The 22,381-nt window shown below is 44.6% G+C and overlaps 2 protein-coding genes across 3 annotated transcripts in view; one reads left to right on the forward strand and one right to left on the reverse strand.

The window, feature by feature from the left end:
• LOC128310847 (putative nuclease HARBI1) overlaps positions 1–10,429 on the forward strand; it is an 82,173-nt gene extending 71,744 nt beyond the window's left edge. Inside the window, exons 1-4 of one of the 2 annotated variants that reach the window (XM_053047580.1) lie at positions 9,158–9,302; positions 9,358–9,790; positions 9,851–9,995; positions 10,074–10,429. In XM_053047580.1, the coding sequence (XP_052903540.1) occupies positions 9,187–9,302; positions 9,358–9,790; positions 9,851–9,995; positions 10,074–10,336 (957 nt within the window). In that variant the 5' untranslated portion in view covers positions 9,158–9,186 and the 3' untranslated portion in view covers positions 10,337–10,429. Of the gene's footprint in view, positions 1–9,157; positions 9,303–9,357; positions 9,791–9,850; positions 9,996–10,073 lie in introns of those variants that run through there. The other variant, XM_053047581.1, reaches the window with a different exon arrangement.
• Positions 10,430–10,507: 78 nt separating this feature from the next.
• LOC128297813 (uncharacterized) lies at positions 10,508–11,380 on the reverse strand. The gene is made up of 2 exons (XM_053033517.1): positions 11,089–11,380; positions 10,508–11,020 (listed from the first exon to the last, which is right to left on the reverse strand). Exons 1-2 carry the CDS (start codon positions 11,272–11,274, stop codon positions 10,508–10,510), a joined length of 699 nt encoding a protein of 232 aa, XP_052889477.1. The 5' UTR covers positions 11,275–11,380.
• Positions 11,381–22,381: the final 11,001 nt, after the last annotated feature.

The following is a 22,381-nucleotide window of genomic DNA, read 5'->3' on the forward strand; positions in this document are numbered from 1 at the left end:
CATGGAGGGGGAGTAAATCCAGCTTAAAGCGCGGACTCTTCCGGACTGACGATGTCGTCCAACAGTCGGATCCTGCGGTCACGGTCGGGATTGACCGATAGCCGACCACCGGTGAGCTCGAAACCGGTGGTGATGCTAAATCGATTAACGGAAGGAAAGGCCACAGCCACGAGTGGTGTTGGTCGAACGAGTGGAGTTGGTACAGCCGCAGCAGCAGCGTCGGTAATGCCGATGGAGAAGCTTATTGAGCGCTTGGAGGACCAGCTGGCCCTCCTCCGAGTACAACAGTTGGAGCAGGCGGAACAGTTCCGCAAGGACCTCGCGGCGATGCAGGAGAGTCATCGCCAAGAGGTTCAGTACCTGCGCGATTAAAATCGAAAGGAGCGGGAGATGGTCTCCGGGCTCTTGGCGCAGTTGGTGGCTGCGCAGTCGCAGCTGCAACAACAACAGCAGCAGCGGCAGGCAGCGGGTGCGGTGACGGCTACGGTGGTGCCGTCTCCGGACCAGGAAGGCGGCTCCTGGGCCGAGGTGGTGCGCCGTAAGCCGGCACGCCAGCAGCCGGCTCAGCAGCATCAGCAGCAGCGTCCGCAGCAGGTGCAGCCGCGGACGAACCAGCCAGGTAACCGAGTGGCTGGGCAGCACCAGCAGCAGTGGCAGCTGAAAGGCCAACTGTTGAACAACAGGAGCCCGGTAAAGAAGTCACGCAAGCGGCCTGATGCGATCGAGGTGACGCCATCCCAGGGTGTGAGTTACTTCGAAATATACCGATTGGTGCGTACGAGTGAGCAACTTGCCGAAGTACAACGGCAAATTGGCGTCGGAAAGCGGATGCCAAAGGATACTTTGAAGCTGCCGCTAAGCCGCGATGTCGACAGTGCGGAACTGTGCCAACGCATCCGCGTGGCCATTGGCGAAAAGGGAGCAGCGTCCGTTCGCACAGAAATGGCCCAGGTGTTGGTGATCAACATCGACTCCCTGGCGGACGAGTACCAGCTGCGTCGGGCAATGCTGGCGGAGCTGGGCAAGGAGTACACGATGGCGACCATCGATATGTGGGAGCGGCGAGACGGAACGAAGCGTGCGCGCGTACGTCTGCCTCGAACGGATGCGGAGCATCTGGCCGGGAAGCGCCTGCTTTTCGGGTACACCTCATGCTCGGTGTGGGAGGTTCCGAAAGTGCCGCTGGCCGAGAAGCGGTGCTTCCGGTGTTTGGAGCGCGGCCAATTCGCCGGGAAGTGCTCGGGGGAGGACCGCAGCAAGGCGTGCATCCGGTGTGGCGCGGAAGGCCACAAGGCAGCGAGCTGCACGGCTGATGTTCGCTGCTTAAAGTGTGGCGGCCCGCACTAGATAGCCTCTGCCTCGTGCAATGCTGCAGCCGAACAATCATCGTAGTGCAGCCCACGGTGCTGCAACAGCTGTGGCGTGACGAAGAGGCTTGGCCAACGAAGTGGAAGCAGCCTTTAAAATATTAGAAAGACGTTTTAAAATGAGATAGTCATGCGGACTTTATTTTGTCTCCACTCATAAGAAATGTCGATCATTTAAAGTATTTTAGATGGGAAATCCGAAAGGGTAGGACTACGCACGGTAAATCCCTGGCGGGCAACGCCGTGCGTTAAGAGTGTGGGTTGACACTGTTTATATTACATTATGTTATGAACAATAAAACCTGCAACGCATTAAAAAAAAAATGACGGACAATATGGCGGACCAGATGGTGGCCAAGTTGGTGGACACAAGATGGCGGACAAGATGGCGGCCAAGATGGCGGACAAGATGGCGGACACAAGATGGCGGACAAGATGGCGGAAAAGATGGCGGAAAAGATGGTGTACAATATGGAGGCCAAGATGGCGGTTAATATGGCGGACAAGATGGCGGCCAAGATGGCGGTCAAGATGGCGGCTAAGATGGCAGACAAGATGGTGGACAAGATGGCGGCCAAGATGGTGGCTAATATGGCGGACAAGATGGTGGACAAGATGGCGGCCAAGAAGGCGGAAAAGATGGCGGACAAGATGGCGAACAAGATGGCGCACAAGATGGTGGACGATTGGGGGGTGGTGGCTCGTGGGAGGTGAGTGGAGACTCGTGGGAGGTGGGTGGTGACCTGTGGGAGGTAAGTGGTGTCCCGTGGGAGGTAAGTAGTGACACGTGCGTGGTGGGAGGAGACACGTTTGGGTTGGTGTAACGAGGGGAAGGTGACACGGGGGGGGGGGGGGGGAGATGACGGCTAATCGACGGCTAATAAACGGCTAATCGACGGCTAAAAGGGATGGAATTGTCATGGAATTGCATAAGAAGTTGCGCGCCATCTTTCGCCATCCTGCTCGGCTGGTACCAGGTGTCACCTCTTGAAAAACATGCTCTCTTGGTATCGGAAATCTGAAAACAGCTGGTTTTGTATGGAATTTCGTATGGAATTGCATCTACCGTCATCTTGCCGCCATCGTGCTCGGCTGGTATCCGGTGTCACCTCTTGAAAAACATACTCTCCTGGTATCGGAAATCTGAAAACAGCTGGTTTTGTATGGAATTTCGTACCAGTCAATGAAAAGTTTGAGCGAGAGAGATAAGGAATACTTCCCATTTCGTCCATCTCACTTGCACTTGGGATTTGCAACTATCATCGGGAAGCGCCGAGAAGTGAGCAATGAAGGGAGAAGGGAGAAGAGGGGGAAAGAAGATGTCACCATTTGAGAAACATGCTCTCCTGGTATCGTAAATCTGAAAACAATTATTTGCGCGGCTATGTTATAGTGGTTTTCACAGTTGACCAGTTGATTTGGTCAATGGAAAAATTTGTCTGTATTTTGTCAACTCTCGTGGCTCTGCACCTAATGGATCAAAGAATGCTATAAAACATAATCAATTGTTGAAATAGTTCAGTAAGTAGAAGCTCACCACAGAAATCAACCGTTAATTTTTGTGCATCGCCTAAAACATCGACGTGAGCGAATGATCATGGAGGTAGTCTTTCAACACAAAAACTTGACCTAGCATTTTAGTTTTCAAAAGCTAAAAGCTATGCAAATCTAACCGACTGTGCATAACACAAATTATTATTATTATATAAAATTTGTGTTGTTTGTTTAATGGGATATACAATGGTAAACATTCCACTAAATAATAAATAAACAAAAAAATCGAAAGTCACAACTTAGTAACTCGCTCATTCTGTATTGCAAAATGTATGACATGTGACTACCCCTCACAATGCATCAGAGAATAAGCGATCTCCCGCCAGGATATGCAATATATACGCGGCATATTTACGTGGAGTAATTTGATTGGATGAATTTTCCTCTGCATTCGGCTCCATCTGGGGATCATTCTCATTGATGACGCACCACTATCTGTGTTTGTCCCCGTGCTCGATGGTCTCGGCTGTCTTCCTCGGCGACGTATCTTAAACATACCATGAGTCCAACCGGCTTCACCCCGTGGAAACAGGATCGGGTACTGTAGTGGACGCATCATCTGGTTGGTCTCATACACTGACCTTAAGGATCCTGTAGCACGATGTTGCAGCACAATCTCCCGTGTATATTCCGTGCTACCGGTGATATCGTCACAAACACAAATGACCCACCTCACCTGCAGTTGGTGTGTTGTTCCGGAACTGGTCAATACCTGGTTTACGTGAAAGGAGGCAAAGGCGCAGTTCATCGCGAACAGACACGCGTTCATACGTATGACTGAACATCCGTGTTAGGAGATTGTATGTGATAAATACCCGCTGCAGGATAAACAATAGCGATTAACTTCACCACCAAATGCTGGTGCTTGAGTGTTTTGTTAAGTTAAGTTAAGATCGAAGAAGTATAAGAGTGTTGCATGGCAAATATCCCGGAAGCACAGCGAGCGAACCAATGCGATGGCAAAGTGTTCCTTAGATGCTTTAGTTGTAAATTCCACCACGTACAGCTTCTCTAAGCTAGCGCACGTACGATTGTAGCTCCATTTTGAAGAGTTCAGATACAGTGGTAACTGGAGTTGGTGGTGATATAGCCGGTTCCGATATTGTATTCGAAGATGGTGATGGCCCTGGCGGACCATTTGAAGAAGATGATTAGGGGCGGCCCAGCGGCGGATCAAACGGTAGGCGGAGTGGGCCCCTTCTTACTGCGCTTTTCGCCTTGTCTCATTTCAAGTCCCCTCAATGTCCCCCTTCCATCCTGCATCGTTTTTAAAATTAGAGGCTCCAACTATAATTCCGCCCTGGGCCTCCAAGGGGATTGATCCTCCACTGAACATTAATGAACTTCAACTAATTACCAACAAATATGAACCACCTTTAATTGCACTACAAGAAGTTGACAAACCACCATCACTTAACAAATCTACTTTCAATCGGTATACTTGGACCTTTGAAACCTGCACCAACATACGTCATAACATTGCCATAGTAACTCTCAAAAATATCCCATCTAAGATAATAGATACTCCTTCAGATTTGCCAGTCATTGTCACCCAAATTAAAGCTCCTCTAGAACTAACCTTCATTTGCATCTATAAACTACACAGATCTTCCGTCATTGCCTTACTCAACTCATTACAAAACATATTCTGCACCCTCTCCCATCCTATCATTATGTTAGGAGATTTTAATTTACAGAACACTCTTTCGGGAGGTCAAAGGGACTCCCTGGGATCTAACTTTTTTATAGATTTCTTCAACCGCCATGATCTCACCATCCTCCACAACACTTCAGCAACCCGAATTGACCCATCAACTGGTACCGGCACCATAATCGACCACTGCACCATATCTTCATCACTTCTACGAAATTTTCAACTTTACATCCCAAATGACACTCACGACAGTGATCATCGTCCTCTGATCATCAAAAGCAATCACATCCTCCCCACAGTAAAACAACGTCCTCGATAGAAGTACACAGATAGGGCCACATATCACACAGCAATAAGCCATCTTCTAGAATCCGCCACAGAACCCTCAGAAAATTTATTGATCACAGCCATTAACACAACAGCATCTACAACTATCCCACGCACTACAGGCATACCAGGGAAAAAGAACGTTCGTTGGTGGAAGGATATAGTTACCAAAGCAATAAAAAACCGAAGATCCACCCTTAAAAAACTCCGTCACGCAAGCAAAAACAACAACACCATAGCTATACCTATACTTGCAGAAAAATAGCAAATCGCACATAGAATCTCAAGATAGGAAATAAAAACAGCAAAACGCAACTCCTGGAACCAATTTATCGGTGACCTAAACCCCACCATATCTGACACAGAAATGTGGAAAAAAGTTAACATTTTAACAAAACAACAGCGTAAATCACAAATTCCAATCAAATCAGGAAACAACATTATCCCGCAAGACCAAACACCTGAAGCGTTTGCCAAAGATTTTGAGCAAATCTTCGCAACAACAAATTAAAGTTCCGAATTCCAAACTCATAAACAAAACACAGAATCTATTCCACATCAGTTTTCAAACCAACTCAACACCAGATACAACATACCCTTCACCATCAAAAAATTAGAGTAGGCATTGAGTCGCTGCAAGGATAAATCGGCTGGCCCAGACAGCATTGAAAACCCCCTATTAAAATATCTACCATACGATGGCAAAAAAATGTTGCCTTCAAATCTACAACAATATATGGTCTTTGGGGCGGCCCGGTGACATGATGGTAGCGGAGCCGGTCTTCACACGAACGGACCGGACCAAAATCCCATCCGGACCAATCCCCCGTAGCAAGAACTGACTATCCTGCTACGTGGTAAAATAAGTCGATATGGCCAGGCCGTTCTAACGAAACAAAAAAAAATATGGTCTTCTGGCATAATGCCGGATCACTGGAAAAATAGTCTCATCATCCCAATTACAAAACCGAACAAGACAAAACATGCAATAGACAGCTATAGCCCGATTTCTCTTCTGAATTGCATAAGCAAAATCCTCGAAAGAATAGTCAACTGGCGTCTCACCCAAGAAATAGAAGACAGAAAACTTTTCAGCACACAACAACATGCTTTCCGCAACGGACTAGGTACAGACACCTACTTCGCACACCTGGAAGAACATTTATCCAACATTCATACCTTGGACCACCACATCCACATAGGAATAATAGACCTGGCTAAAGCTTTCGACCGAACCTGGCACTACAGCATAATAGATCAACTGGCAAGATGGGGTTTCGGTGGAAACCGCACCAACTACATTAAAGACTTTCTCACCAACCGCACATTCCAAGTTGCAATAGGCTCACACACATCAAGCACCAAGATTTTAGAAAACGGAGTACCACAAGGAGCAATACTTTCACCGACACTATTTCTCATCAGCATGGAATCGCTAGTCTTCTCCATACCAACCACAGTCACACCACTCCTCTACGCCGATGACATAATTCTAATTTCTGACAATATATCTGCAATTGAATCCAGCAAACAACTGCAATTGGCTCTCAACAAAGTCTGGCAATGGTCCAGATGGACCGGCTACGACATATCATACTCTAAATGCAAGATTCTACATATTTGACACCATTCACACCGCAAAAGTAAACTTCTTCGCATGAACAACATAGCAATTCCTTTCTCCAACTCGGCATCCATTCTCCCATTCCCATTCCATTCTATTCATTCCATATTCTAGGGAATAACCCTGGACAGAAATGTCAACTTCATGAAACAAATTAACAACACCAAGAAAATATTCAACTCAAAAACAACCTCTTCAAAATGTTTACTAATGGCAGAAATCGAGCTTCACGACAAATATTATTCAAAATTAAATTCAGCTGAGACTTATCTTAAGCCGGATGTAAATGTTCATCTTCGTGGATATACCGTTCATAGGCTTGATCGCTCTGGTTCTCCAAGAGGTGGTGGCGTGGCCATTGCTATCAGGCTAAGCATTCAACATTTGCTTCTTCCGCACTTCAACACCAACACCATTGAAGTTATTGGCGTAAACATTCCATCTAGTACTGGTCCTTTACATCTTCTAGCCGCTTACTGCCCAAACAATGTGCAACAACCAATCTGGCCACCCTTCTCAAACAAGACCTGATAGCTATTACTACTTCCAAAAACCGCCTAGTAATTGGAGCAAATCTGAACGCTCGCTACGTGTTATGGGGAAATCCAGTAAACAACAAAAATAGCACTCTGCTGGCACAAGATCTCCTTAATGGCATCGCAACAATCGAGTATCCTGATCAAGCCACCTTCATACCATATAATGACAAGCTACAATCTACGCTGGATTAGTTCCTCTCAAACATCTCCTTGAGCAAACCCTACGTCACTGATGGCCTCAAAACTCCGATCACATTCCAGTCGCTACAACAGTTGATCTATGTTCATCGCGTTTGCCTCCAACTAAACGACGGAACTACAAGCTTGTCAACTGGATAAGATACGGCCAGGTTGTCGATCTCAACATCAACAGCACAGAAGTCAACACAACATCGAACATCGACTGTGCGATTGGCAATTTGGAGCATGCCATTAAGTCTGCAGAATCGGAATGTGTTCCTGAAGTGGTAGTGAGGAGCTCCGTTATTACTCTTGACCCTCACACTAAGATTCTCATCACCGAGAGAAATACGTTCAGACGACAATTTCAACGCACCCGTGATCCAGCAATGAAACATCAAGTAACTATGTTGGGCCGAATCGTTGCTGATCGAGTCAACACGATTCGCAATAACAACTTTTCAGATATGGTCGAGAAGCTTGAACTGAGCTTGAAAAATCATTTCTTGACCCATCTGGCTTCGGAGTTACGGTAAGAACTAAAACAGTAAACTGGTCAAAAAGATTTAAATACTTGGGAGTCATTTTTGACCGAAAACTTATTTTCCGTGATCAAATTAACCCGCTAGTACTTTAAAACAGTTCTTATAAAAAGTCTCTACTCGCTTATAAATAGAAGATCTAAGCTCTCAATTAATAACAAAATAACGGTTTTTAAAGCCATTATCTTCCCTGCCATTACCTACGGAATAACCATCTGGTGGAACTGTGCATCGGTACTAGTGGTGGGTCATACGATTCATTTTGCGACCCGACCCGGAGTCGGGTGCGAACCCATCGGAATCGATTCCGACCCGTGGGTGCAGCGAGTTCGGGTCGGAATCGGGCCAAGTAGGTTCAGTAGGTGCAACGATTCCGGTAGGTGCAAGCGCCCATAAGCGACTCCGACCCGTGGGTGCAGCGAGTTCGGGTCGGAATCGCTTATGCTTGCTTGCACCTACCGGAATCGTTGCACCTACTTGTACCTACGGGTCGACCCGAACGGGTTCGGGTCGCTTATGGAGCGCTCCGACCCGGTAGGTTCGGGTCGACCCGCACATCACTAATCGGTACATCGTAACAAGCTACAAATTAGCTTAAACCGTACTTTACGACTAATTCTGAATAAGCCTTGTGATACAAGGAGATCTGATCTCTACAAGCTAGCGAAAACAATGTCACTCAATGACTATGCGTACAAATGTGAAACGACACTGAAAAATAATTGCAAAATCTCGGAAGTATTGCTTATCCGTCAACTATTCATTGTATGAATATAAACCTTTGTAAATATGTAGTTTATAAATTAGTTAGCTTTAGTTTTAAGTTAGGTTAAGGTAGTTTGAGCTTCATTGAGCTTCATCATCATCATATGTTACGAAACAAGATTAAATGCCAACGGGCAAAACCACATCCACGTTGAAAAGCGATGTACGCTGTATCTCGTAAAAAATGATTATTTCTGTACAAAAATTGAAATGAAATAAATTTGAATTGAATTGACAGTTAGTCAGTCAGTTATCAGTTGATCTTTAATGTGCCAGAATCTCGGAATAATATCTACTCAGATAAGATCAATATCGCTGTTAGTAGTGCTTACCCGTAGTGATAGTGTGTATTAGTGAGACAACCGTTGGCGGCTTTGCCAACACATATAAACAATTGGTGGAATCGCATAAGAATACTCGATTCGATTTCGATCGAAGCAACATTGTCGATCGAAATCGAAATCGACTCGAAATCGCTATCGCATACGGGTTTTCGATTTCGATCGAGAAAATACATGGGATCGACTAGTCGAGCAGTTTGCTACCTGTCAAATTGATGTTTGTTTACGTTGTGAAAAGCTTGTTCAAGGTGCAGTTTCTATTATCTCCACTATAAATACATCGAATTTAAAGAATGATTGCTTCAATTTTGCTATCGGAAGCTGAAAATAGTCAACCAGCTGTTGAATTGAAGAATTATCGTCGAAACTTGCGAAAGAAATTGGACCCTATGAGTTTAGATGATTCCGCGTAAGTACGCTGCATAACCATCATCTAGCCGTATTGTACTAGTTTGTTTTTGTAGTTTTAGGAACAACTTCAGAATTTCTAAGCAGTTATTTATAGATATTCTTCGAAAAATTACACCTATAATAAGTCCCAAACATAATCGAGGATTGACTGCTAAGCAAAAGCTGGCAGCATCTTTAAAATTCTTGGCACAAGGTTCATACCAGCGGGGTGTTGGAAATGATTTCACAGTGCCGATTGGACAATCCACATTTAGTGAAATCTTCGAAGAAACGTTGTGTGCTCTAGAAAATACACTTAAGCACGTTATTACACTGGAAATGACAGAAGAAGAACAAGCTGATGCACGTAGATTTTTTTACGAAAAATCGGGCATTCCTGGAGCTGTATTGGCAATAGATGGAACGCATATCCGAATAACAGCTCCACATGAAAATCCAGTAATGTATTACAACCGGAAAGGTTTTTACAGCATGAATGCATTATTGGTAAGCATTTTTTTAAAATTTAGTTGAATTAACATTGAATAATTACAATGTTTATTATAGATATGTGACCACCGAAACATCATTCGATATGTAAATGCCAGATTCAGTGGGTCGAACCACGACGCATTCATATTCGACTCCAGTCCAGCAATAGAATATTTTGAAAACAAATGGAGGAATGGTGAAAGAGTGTTTAGGCTGTTAGGTTAGTATAACAAAAAATAAATTAAACCAGTATGTATTGTTTGAGTTAAACTTATAGATTTTTCATTTCGCATTCTAGGAGATTCTGCATATCCGACCAAACCATGGCTTGTGAAACCTTTCGCGAATGCTCTTCCTGGAAGTCAAGAAGCAGAATTTAATACCAAGCATGCTCAGGCACGTGTAGTTATTGAAAAAACTATTGGCATGCTAAAAGCAAAATTCAGATGTCTTAACGGCGAAAGACAATTGCGCTATTCTCCAACTAAAGTTGTACGAATGGTAAATGTTTGTTGCGCTTTGCATAACATTTGTATTCTTAACAGAATTCCAGAAGTTTAATCTGCGAATATGTATTGATAGTAACATTTATTCGATATAAATTCAATTCAATGATATAAAACCAGGCCAATCTACCAATGATAAAAACTTTCAATTTAATAACCTTTTCTTTTGTCACTTGAAATACTACGTTAGTCAATACAAGTAACTGTTGAACTATTGTTTCGTAGATTAATCCTTATTTCTTTGTTTCATGCATTCCAAAAGTTCCTTTTGAAAATTGCTAGTTGCTTCCACGGATATTTTCATCAAGGACACAATTTCAGTCAACGAATTAGCAATAGATTCATTTTGCTCTATCAGAGTCTGTTGGTAGATATCGGGTTGTTTTGGATTAAAATTTTCTTGTTTTCGCTGATGTTGCCGTATCGATGATGTTGTAGCTTTCGAAGCAGTTGCTTCTTGGTCCAACCGATCTATTGCGTATGCTGGCTCGGCTTGCCTGGATATTCCACATGGATCAGCGATAGTTTTTTCCTGTTGGTCGCTACTGCACTCAGGTATTCCTACACAAATAGTGTCTTTTGCTCCTTCCACATTGGCCTTTATATTTGTGACATTTAAGATACGCTCCTCGATATTGTTTAATCTTATAGCCAGTGGAATACCACCTCCGGTTTTTTTCTGCTCGCTTCGCATTAGAGAGAACTTCTTCTTGACGTTCGATTTCTTGTCAGTCCATGTCTAAGAAAACACAAAAGATACATACAATTAAACACACATATCATATGCAGATTGCATGCAATGCGTACCTTCTTCCAAGAATGACTATCCTTTGAAGGACCCAGACTGTTGAGTTCCAAACTAACTTCACCCCAGAATGCCGTGGGATTGGTACAAATTCCCTTGGCAGCATCAGGGTTTTTCTCCATGATTTGCACCAACCGTTCAATTTGTTCCTTCGTTATACGAGACGTAGCGTTTTCGACTTTTTCCATGATTGACGATTGAACTAAAACTGTATTCACTTAATTTAACTGTTACGTTCTTCTTAACCGTTTACGAGTTCCAGCAGATCTTCAGAGTTCCTTCCTCGTCTGAGTTCGAACGATACTGATGTTTGATACAGTCATGCGCTGGCGATTTTAAAATAAAACCGTTCCCGTACACTGGATGTGTGTATGTGTTTCGCTTGTGCACTATTTTTTCGTAAATTTCTTTCAAACATTCCCTGTATCCCTATTCTTATTCCTATCCTTCCCCCCCCCCCCCCCCCCCCTTAGGTCTCGAACTTGTTTGTCATTGTATCTCAGACTAATTGTTCTCCATCGCCCACATTTTTGGCCTAGTCTTGTTCCCCTTGGTTTTTTGTCTGGGCGTACCTACACACAAAGGCTGCATTGTTCTCATCCTTTCATATAAACCTGGCAATTTTTGTTGGATTGGTGTGTTTCGTACTAGATAACGCTCTTCCAGATGTTCGTCAGTTTGTGTTGTTAGACATATTTTTCTTGGTACACTCTTAGTTTTGCTGACATGACCTGGTCACCAGTCCGTCTTGTTTAGTCCTACCCGACAAAAAACGTATTGTTCTCGTCCTGTCTTGAACTGTCCTATGATAGTCAACCAAAATTATGTTAAACCGTTAAACCCCGAAAGTCTCGGACAAAACAAATATTCTTAAATATCACTACTCGAGAAAGTCTTGTGCCTGGTCTCTTGTCTTGTGTGTCTTGTAACGGTTCTTGTGTATGGTCGTGCACTAGAGAGCGTTAGTTGATTGAGCGGTTGTCATACTGGCTAGAACTGACTAAACCTTTTCGTATGATTTATATAAAATTTATTGGATTAATTTATTTTTGATGTTTTTGAGTATCTAGTAACGGACTTTTCAAGATGGAAATAAGTTCTCCACATAAATGAGCACCAGTTATAGAAGTGATTATTAAAATTTAGCAAACAACGGTCAAAGGGTTTAATATTATTCTCCCTCGATGCCTCAGAATCTAGGAAGTTCTGGTCATCACAAAGCAATAATTCATTATTGATTGTTACAAAAAAAATGATCGTAGAAACAGTTCCTGTCATTTGGCCGTCTTTTAGCCTTTCTTCCTTTTCTGAACCTGAATAACCCACCATGCTGTATAGGTTTTTTTTCGTTAGAACGGCCTGGCCGTATCGACTTATTTTTACCACGTAGCTGAATAGTCAGTCCTTGCTACGGGGGTTTGGTCCGGATGGGATTCGAACCGGTCCTTGTCGTGTCAGCGGTCGGCGCCAGTACCAATACACCGGCTCGGTGGTATAGGTTGAAATGAAATAAAAAAATATTTAATAAATTTTTTATTTAATTATTTTTTTCCTCGTTAGAGCGAACTGGCCATATCGACTTATTTTTACCACGTAGCGGGATAGTCAGTCCTTGCTACAGGAGTTTGGTCCGGATGGAATTTGAACCGGACACCAGTACCAATAGACCACCGGGCCGCCTTAATTTTCGTTTTGTTTTTGAATGGAAAATGTTTATTTTTTTATAATTATTTTTTTTAATATTTTTAAAATATTTCTAAGAAATATATATAAGGTTATTAATAACCTACCTTTCTACATTGATAAATTTGATTAATAATGCTCTATTTAATGCTAAAATGCTTCAAATTCACAAGTGAAAGCTTTTAGCGCAAACGTTCACTGGCTTTCGATAGCCCTTCAGCCTGTCGAAACGATTTCGATCGATACAGAGCGTTCGCGATACCAATTGTCGATAAAATTGTCGACTGCTCGATGTTTTCCATACATTTTGTAGACAGATCGAAACTCGCATTTCGATTTCGATTTCGATCGACTCATCGTTGCTTTCGCGATGGCGAGATGAATTGTGTTCACTCAAAATGAACCTTTTTCTAGAGTTTCTCGATTTCGATCGAAATCGAAATCTTATGCGATTCCACCAAATGTCGGCTTGGCGAACGGTGCGTTCGCATCCTGACAAGCAAGCGTCAGTGAAGAAAAACAGACTTGAATGAATTACTAAGTGTGAGAGCGCTACTCTCAGTCGTCCCGCAGCGAATGGACGAAAACGTGTTGGATCACGCATTCTGGCTGCTGTACTAGCATCCAAAAGAAAAGGTGAGATTACGATCATAGCTGCTGCCAAAGACTACAAGTCTAAGATGGATACAGAGGGAGCTGCTACTTCGTCCACTGCGGAGTACTACTGTGTCCGAAAAGTAAGGTGACACTAGATGTCAAATTTCGTGCACCTAAAGAAGCCCCTTGTTTTTATTTTTCGTTTGTCAATATGTATGTTTTTGACAGATCTGCCAAGTTTCAAGTCACAACATCAACCCGGCTAGTAGTGACAATTTGTTTTCGGAGCTGCGCCATGTGTTTTTGTCCATAATGACCAAGTTGTTAAGTTTGTGGAACAGCGCACCTGTATCAAATTTTGTTTGCGCAATGAAATAAACGCTGCGGAAACATTGCGGATGTTACAAAAAGCCTTTTGGGAAGATTCTATGTCGAAGAAAAATGTGTACAAATGGTACAGTGATTTCAAGAATGGCCGTGAGAAGGTCGAAGACGAGAACCGTCCGGTAAGACCATCCACCTCGACCGACGTCGTCCAAATCAAGGATTTGGTGGTCAACAATCGTCGGTTGACGATACGAGACCTTTCGGAAAGTGTTGGGATTTCCGGCCGGCGGAAAGCGGCCGGATTTGTGGAAAAACAACAGTTGGTTTTTGCACCATGATAATGCGCCCTCCCATACGGCCATCATTTTGAGGGAGTTTTTCACAACAATTGGCACTTATATTGTTCCGAAACCGCCGTATTCACCAGATTTGGCACCAGCCGACTTCTGGCTTTCCAACAAGCTAAAACGGCCGCTTCGGGGACACCGTTTTCACACTATCGACGAGATAGAAGCCGCAGCGACGGCGGAACTAAAGACCATCCTTGCATCCGCGTTTTCCACCAGCTTCGAGGAGTGGCAGCAGAGGTGGAAGAGGTGCATTGCATCGGAAGGGGATTACTTCGAATGAAATGACCTTAATTTGGCCTAATAAAAATACCATTTAGAAAAAAAACGGAAAGTCACTTTATTTTTCGGACACAGTAGTATACTTCGCATAAAACAAGAGTTCTACCAATTAAGGTGCATTACTTAAACGAACAAGAAACCGGTCTTTTTGCTCCACCACGGAGGTCGGTTCAATCTCCGCCAATTACAGCTTCACAGCTGGAAACTTTTGTTGTATCTCCCGCACTACACGCAAAGATTACGACAAGGTCAAGACAATATTGGCCACATTCAAGCGCGAATACTATTCGCACGATTTTGCCGAGGATTTGTCGATTCCAATTGGTCCTGAAGGGCCTACGCTAAGGCAACTCAGAGCATGTCATCGACATGCTGAAGGTGCACAACCTGCATCCAACACTCGTTCGCGAAAAAAAGTAGAGGATAGCAGGGTGCTATCTTCGAAGCTATTTGTGCTATCCTTCCCGAAAGAAGCAGTTTACCTTGGAACAGGTGCAAGAAAATAAACTATACCAGCGTAAACCAGTTCGTAGCTGCACAGGCGATAGGAAGCTGGCTGACTCAGCATCATCTTGAACTGTCTCCAGCCAAAACAGAAATGACATTAATATCCAGCCTGAAGCGTCCTCCGGTGGTTTCTATCAATATCGGCGGAGTAGTTGTGCAATCCGCCCGCTCCATCCGCTATCTCGGAGTAAGGTTGCACGATCACCTCTCCTGGCTGCCGCATATGCAGCACGTGACGACGAAGGTCATGCAGATAGCAGAAGCGGTCACTAGACTGATGCGAAACCATCACGGGCCAAAGGCTTGCAAGTCTCGTCTCCTTGCAGCGGTGATGGAATCCGTGATCTGTTATGCGGCGCCTATATGGCGCGACGCAATAGAAAAATGCGAGTGTCAAAGACTGCGTGCAACGCTTGGGACAGAATCCAGCAGGGAGATCAGAAGGTCAGAACGAGAGCGTACCCTAGACCTCTGGCAGCTGCAGTGGGATGCTGATGCGACCAACGCAGAAGCAAGCCGTTTTACCAGGTGGGCGCACCGCATCATTCCTGATGTGAGGGCATGGTAGTCGCGGAAACATGGAGACGTGACGTTCCAGGTGTCTCAGGTATTCTCTGGCCACGGCTTCTTCCGGAACTGCCGTCGATACCCAGAGGTCGCTGAAACTGCAGAGCATGCAGTTTTTCAATGCCCTCGATTTGCTGCGGTTCGGGAAGAGCTTCTGGAGGAAGCAGAAGCTGAGAACCTTGTGAACTATATGTTGCAGGGCCCAGAGCAGTGGAGTAAAGTCTGTGAAGCTGCTGCCCGAATCACAAATGAGCTCCAGCAAGATTGGAATGCAGAACGCGCAGACCTAGCCGCGCGGGGAATGCTACCGTCATCAGCATTCCTCCCGGCAGACCCCAACGAAGCTCGGCGAGCTCGAAATGGCCGACGAAACGCGGTGAGACGACTACAGAGGGCGTCACTACAGGAGGATAATCGAACGTCGCCCATCTCCGCCCCCATCACCAACGACAGCAACTCGCCGAGAAGCTAATCGACAGCGGGTCGCACGTTGGCGAGCACAAAGATGTCCGGAGAGCCGTTTAGTGCGACTATTACAGGGTTGTGTTGATGGACTGTCGCTCACTAGTAGCGATAGCGATAGTAAGGATGTAATAGAAGGGCTAACTCCTGCTGAACTGGCAGCGGCCAGCGAGGCTGAATTAAAAGGTCGCTAAAGAGCCTAGTGTCGAAAAAAATGCAAGCCAGAAAATATCGAGCCGAAAATAATACAGAAATAAGAGACACTGTAGTAGCAAATAATGCGTAAATAGACAACAAAATGTTACCAAGCTGTACCAAAATGTCACAAAATGTTTAATACCGTTGTAATGCAAACGGCAGATTACTACTGCAAGAAAAAAACCCTCGCAGGGATAGTACTTGCAGTAGTCAGGCGAGGAATTGTTGTTAAAATAAAAATAGATTCCACTTCAAAAAAAAAGCGTAAACCAGTTCCATCCCAGACGCAACGATGTGTTCCAATGTCTGAATTGTCTACAGTTTGCGCAGTTGCTAGCTCCATGCCCAATGACCCCCCGCTGTACGAAGTGCGGTGGAAAGCACCGAACTCAACAATGTGCCGTTGAGCTCGAAGAACAGCGCATTTGCGCAAATTGCGAACAGAATCACAGTCCTTTCAATAAGCACTGCCCAGCGCGTATTGCCTACAAGAACAAACATAGTATGAGCACCGCAGCCGAAACAACCAGTGTTTGTTCCAGCTCCACTACCATCGACATCGGCTTGGAACAAAACTCTACCTTGGATCAACCAGACAACCCAGAACGTCGGTGGCCATGTCTGCGCGTGCAAAGGCTGCCCGAGCAACACCAGTATCCAGAAAGGCCAACGACAACAACAGCAGCAGCTTCAGAACCAGAACCTGGAGCTCCAGGAACAGCGTGATCATCAGAGGCAGAAACATCCCCCCCATCAGCAGTCACAGGAGACTGCATTGGAACCGACAGGTGAGCCCTCATTAGCCATCGGTTCAGCATCATCGCCGCAGAAAGTTTGTCGCCAACCTGCTCAAGATAAACTTGAAAAACTGCGCGCGCAGCTCACAGAGGAGGAGGAGCAATAAGAGAGAGCTCAATTCGGAGAAATTGTCCGTCTCTGGCAGGAGTACAAACACATCGTGAAGGAATGCCCTAGAGACTAGATTATGCAGAAGATGGTCGATTTTATCACCGGTGCGCTTCGCCATGATTAAATACGTTACGTGGAACGCTGGCTCCGTCGCGCCTAAGCGTTTGGAGCTTATCGATTTTCTCTTCAAGGAGAAAATTGATCTTCTTGCCATCACGGAGACGCGCCTTCGTCCTAGCATACACTTCAACCTGCCTTAACACAACATCGTTCGCCTGGACAGGCAGGACCACACGAGAGGAGGAGGAGTGCTGATTGCCATTCGTCGATCCCTGACCTTCCGGACACTCTCCTTTCCTGACACGCAGTTGATTGAAACGGTGGGAATCGAGATCCCCTCCACCCAAGGGATTTTTCGCTTCTACGCTGCATACTGCCCGAGACAAGCTCGAGACGCCGATGGTTCAGGCATGATCTGCGTATCCTCACCCGCCATCCAAGGAGATACATCATTGCCGGCGACCTGAATGCACGCCATCCTGAGTGGGGTAACATCCGTGCTAACAAGAATGGAGTGATACTGTGGAAGGATTCTCTAGCGGGGTCCTACTGCATATCGTATCCGTTCCACCCAACGTTCCAGAATGGTAGATCGACATCGACGCTGGGCATCTTCCTGACCAACATGGCTGATCGCATCGAGGTTCCGGTCACAATTGCAGCGCTGTCATCTGATCATCTCCCGGTGACAGCGAACATCGGTGCTGTTGGCTCGCAAGTCACCAGGCAGCGTGAAGCAAATTGGACGCTCTTCCATCGGTACATGGCTACGAACATCGACCCTGATCTTCCGTTAGCAACCCCGGCTGACATCGATGCGGCGCTTTCGAAAATTGTAAGTAACCTAAAAATAGCCGAGGAGCGCTTTGTTCCTGTTATTATTGTCAAAAATAAGGTCGTTGAACTAGATCAGGAAACCAAACGACTTATCATAATAAAAAATTCGCTTCGCCGTAAATTCCAACGGACAGGAGATAGGTCTTTTTACGCGGAATTCAGAAAGCTAGCTAGATTGGTGGAGGTAAAGCTAGTAGGCATCCGTAATCAGCGTTTTGCGGAAACAATTAGAAATTTTCCAAAAAACTCACGCCCCTTTTGGCGTCTTGCAAAATAGCTTAAAAATAGACAGAACCCCATCTCTGCCATCATAACTCAACAAAATGCTAGCTTAACACCACAGGAAAAGGCTGTAACTATATCTCCCATTTTGCTCAAGCCCATTAGCTAAGTGCTTCTGTTGCAAGTACCCATGAGGAGGCTGTAGCTACCTCAATTGTCTCTCTGACGAACAAATGTGCTGTCCTAGCAGACATTGAGCGTGTCACCTGCGATGAGTCACTTAAGGTCATTAAATACATTGCTGGCTTTAAGGCACCGGGAGCAGAGGGCGTTTTTAATGTCATGCCCAAACACGCAAGTAATAGAACAATTGCATATCTTCAATAGGTGTTTGGAGCTTGGTTATTTTCCACAATTGTGGAGATTTGCCAAGATCATCCCGGTTTTGAAACCAGGAAAGGACCCTAGTTTGGGATCAAGCTACCGTCCAATCTCTCTCCTCAGTGCTCTGAGTAAATTATTCGAGAGGATAATTTACTAAAGAATACCAATCGGCTCTTCTCGAGAAGGCCTTTGACAACGTGTGGCTCGAGGGACTTATACACTAACTTAATGCTCAGAACTTAAAGCTATCTGAGTTCGCGGACTTCCGCGGTACACATAGGGACAACGCACTCTGCCAAATTTGAAAACTGTGCTGGGGTACCAGAGGGTAGTGTAGTTGGCCCCCTATTGTACAACTGCTTCACAGTGGATGTTGCCTTGATTAGTAGCACTACCAGCTTGACCCTTTACGCCTGAACCATCTTCGGGCGGATTACAGCGAGGATTTGACACATTTGTTACGTACCCCAAGGATTGAAAAATTGCGGTGAATAAAACCAAAACCCAGTCTCTTATCATTCCCTACATCCCAGGTATGCGTTCTCACAAGACAGAAAAAGAGGGTAAACTAAAACTGGAATCGAAAATCAATCCTTGGGCTTCTGAAGCGCGTTTTTTGGGTGTCATATTTGATGCCGGCCTTTAGATAGATGCATACGGATATCAAAGCAGCTTTTGACAGCGTACCACATGCTACCTGTTAAGCTTGAAGTCCTTGGTCTTCTTGTTAAAATGCTGGCCTGGATGCGGTCCTATGTACATCAACGACGTGTCGCGGGTGCTTCCACCAGGTCTCAGCCGATGTTGCGAAGTTGTTTTTCCCAATCCGCACCCAAGCAGACCATCCGCTTCTTCAGACGACTCTGAACGTGTTCCAGTCCTGGTGCTCCACGCTGGTGCTTTGCGCTGACAAGTGTGTTGTCATAGCATTCGCCAGAAAACGCAGCCCACTGTTATTTGAATAAGCCATTAATCGATCTGCCCTTGTGCGCCAAAACTGTGTCAGAGACCTTGGAGTGCTCCTTGATGCTAAGTTGAGCTTCTACGACCCGCTTGAGCACATTGTCACTAAGGGTAACCAGCTAATTGGCCAGCTGAAGAAGTTAGCGCGCGACATTACTGATCCGGTCCATACTAAGGCGCTAGTTAAGATTAGTTAGAAGAAAGACGACTCGCCGTGTGTACTGTTCAATCGAAAGTGAATTTTATTTCCTAATTAACTGTTAAAGAAACCGAAGGGAATTGGTAAGGAATGGATTTGTGGAGTCAGCATCGTCGATAATTAGGTCAGTAGCGATCTATGTTCCGGTGAGGTCGCTCTGTACCAGACTATTATTTGACGAGGAGGAACGTCGTAGTCGTTTTGGTTCCTCTGATTCGTTATTGTCCAGGTGCCGAGAGTTTAACGCTGTTTGTGATCCTTTTGAACCTGACTTGTCGCGTTTATTATTCTTAAATTGTATTCGTTTTGTGCGGCCAACTACGTGTTAAATGTACTATTAAACCCAAACTTCAAAGGGGCCATATGAGGCTCATTGAATAAAATAAATTAACAATTCACAAATTTGTATAGGTTTCCTACATACTAGCGTGTAGGGTACGGCCTACTCCGGAAATGTCTTTGGTTTTGGGAAAAGGATAGGAGAGGTAGGAAGAACGGTCGTTGGACACGCCGAACTGACCGAACCACAGGAAGAAAGAAAGAGAAAAGGGGATACGAGAGTGGTTGTTCGAAGCGCCGAACTAACCAAATCGTGGAGAGGGGAAGGAAAAATGGATTGGCCGTTGGACAAGCCGAACTGACCAAGCCGCAGGAGGGGGAAGGAGGAACCAAAGACTAGAAGCGAATTCAATACGCCGGGTAACGTGTGTGAGTGTCTGCAAGTCGCTACCCGTTAAGGAGTCCACTGAGCGCTTGAAGGATGTAAAATTTCGTTAAAACTCAATCTCCGAATCTTTGCTATATTCTCTCTGTTTATTCAACGCCATGGTCTTCCCTGGCGGCACATAGATTAGGGCAATTGCAATTGTACGGTTAGGGGTACGAAGAAGAAGATCTCGTACAATTCGTAGCTGTTAAAAACCATTCCCAATGTTTTCGCTAATTTTCAAGGTTCATAGCTAAAATAAATTTTAACAAGATAAATAATGTCCAATATGTCAAATTATTCGTCAAAAAAAAAAAACAAATATTTTTTTTAATTTTTTTTACGAATAATTGGACATATTGGACATTATTTATCTTGTTAAAAGTTATTTTAGCTATGAACCTTGAAAAATAGTGAATAGTTTGGTAGATGATAACATTCTCATTTTCAACTACTTCTAGGTGGTTTGAAAACTGAAACGAAAATCGATCGAACTTGATTATAAACCCAACAGCAAACGCTTGTTGGTTGACGGACAAAAGGCCACGCATCCGCAAATATTATCTGTTAGTCAGCAACAAAAACCGGTACCAATTCGTTCACGTAATGTATTAGTTAAATTACCACAAGGATCGAAACACGGGCAAGCTGTAGAATCCGTTTTGAATACACCCACGTTTTCGCAAACATCATCAAACCAAGAGCAACAAAAATCCACGCTTCCTGAAAGATCGTCAAACCATCAGCAACAAAAATCCTCGCTTTCGGAAAGATCATCCACCGCGTAACGTCATCACCATTGTGCCAAAAGGATGGGAACACGGACAAGCCTCAGAATACGTTTCCTTTCAATCGCTAACTGCACACACACGCGCGCATCCGCAATCATTCGCTAGTCAGCAACCAAGCCATCCGTGTGTGCCAAAGACGACGGAGTAAATGGAGCTAATTGAGTCAATCGTAGTAGAACATGAAAAATCCGCAGAACCGGTAAATCCTCGCCAGAATAATAATGCTTTCCAACGGCATATAAACGAGATGAAAGAAGCTATGCAAAAAATGCAACATGAAATTAATAGTCTTAAAAAACAAGTATCCCACCTTCGAACAACGTGTGATATTTTGAAAAAAATAATGCTAATTCTGAAAATTTGCCTCCTTTCGCATTTACGCTTGTTCACACAATGCGAAAGAAACCAACGCGCGTTACTAAACCTAGATCCACCTAGTTAACACGATCCGCTTATCCGTGTAATAACCCTGAAACCACACACACATTGATACACAAGAACAGGGAGTCTCGCAATAAAAGGTTTGGTGAAAACACGTGGAATTTACTGAGTTATATCGTCAACGCTTTTACAAAATAAGCAGGAACTTGACGATTTCGAATCGAAGCTAGGTGAGGATTTAGAGTATTAAAGTAATATGTTAAGATGGCTTGTGTCCCGTACCGTATCCTTGGATCAAACGAATAGAATGCATGATGCATTAGATAATTTATTTACTTTACCATTATTCGCTCAATGTACATGGACATACACAAACAGGGGTAATATACCCCTGGTAAACTATATTAACATTATAAATTTAATTACCCTAGCTGGTAATAATGGTTTTCATAATGGTAATATATGACCATTACCATTATACCAATAATGGTTCAAAAATTTCATAAAGAAGAAGCTGAGACATGCTTTCGAAAGAGCACAAAATTTAAAATATGCTCGAAAGTCTACATTAGTGGTGGGTCATACGGTTCATTTTACGACCCGACCCGGAGTCGGGTGCGAGCCCATCGGAATCGATTCCGACCCGTGGGTGCAACGGTTTCACTAGATCGGAGTTCGACCCGTGGGTGCAAGCAGCCATAAGCGACTCCGACCCGTGCGTGCAGCGAGTTCGTGTCGGAATGGTTTCATGGTTTTCTTGGTAACGGACTTGCGATCACAGCTAGGCGTAGACATCGAGATCGTCGTCGTCATCTACGGTAATGCTGTTCAAAAAGTTGAGAGCGGCTACGATGCGGGCTAGTTACAAAGATT

Source organism: Anopheles moucheti, chromosome 2, assembly GCF_943734755.1.
Source record: "Anopheles moucheti chromosome 2, idAnoMoucSN_F20_07, whole genome shotgun sequence".
Taxonomy (NCBI): Eukaryota; Metazoa; Arthropoda; class Insecta; order Diptera; family Culicidae; genus Anopheles; species Anopheles moucheti.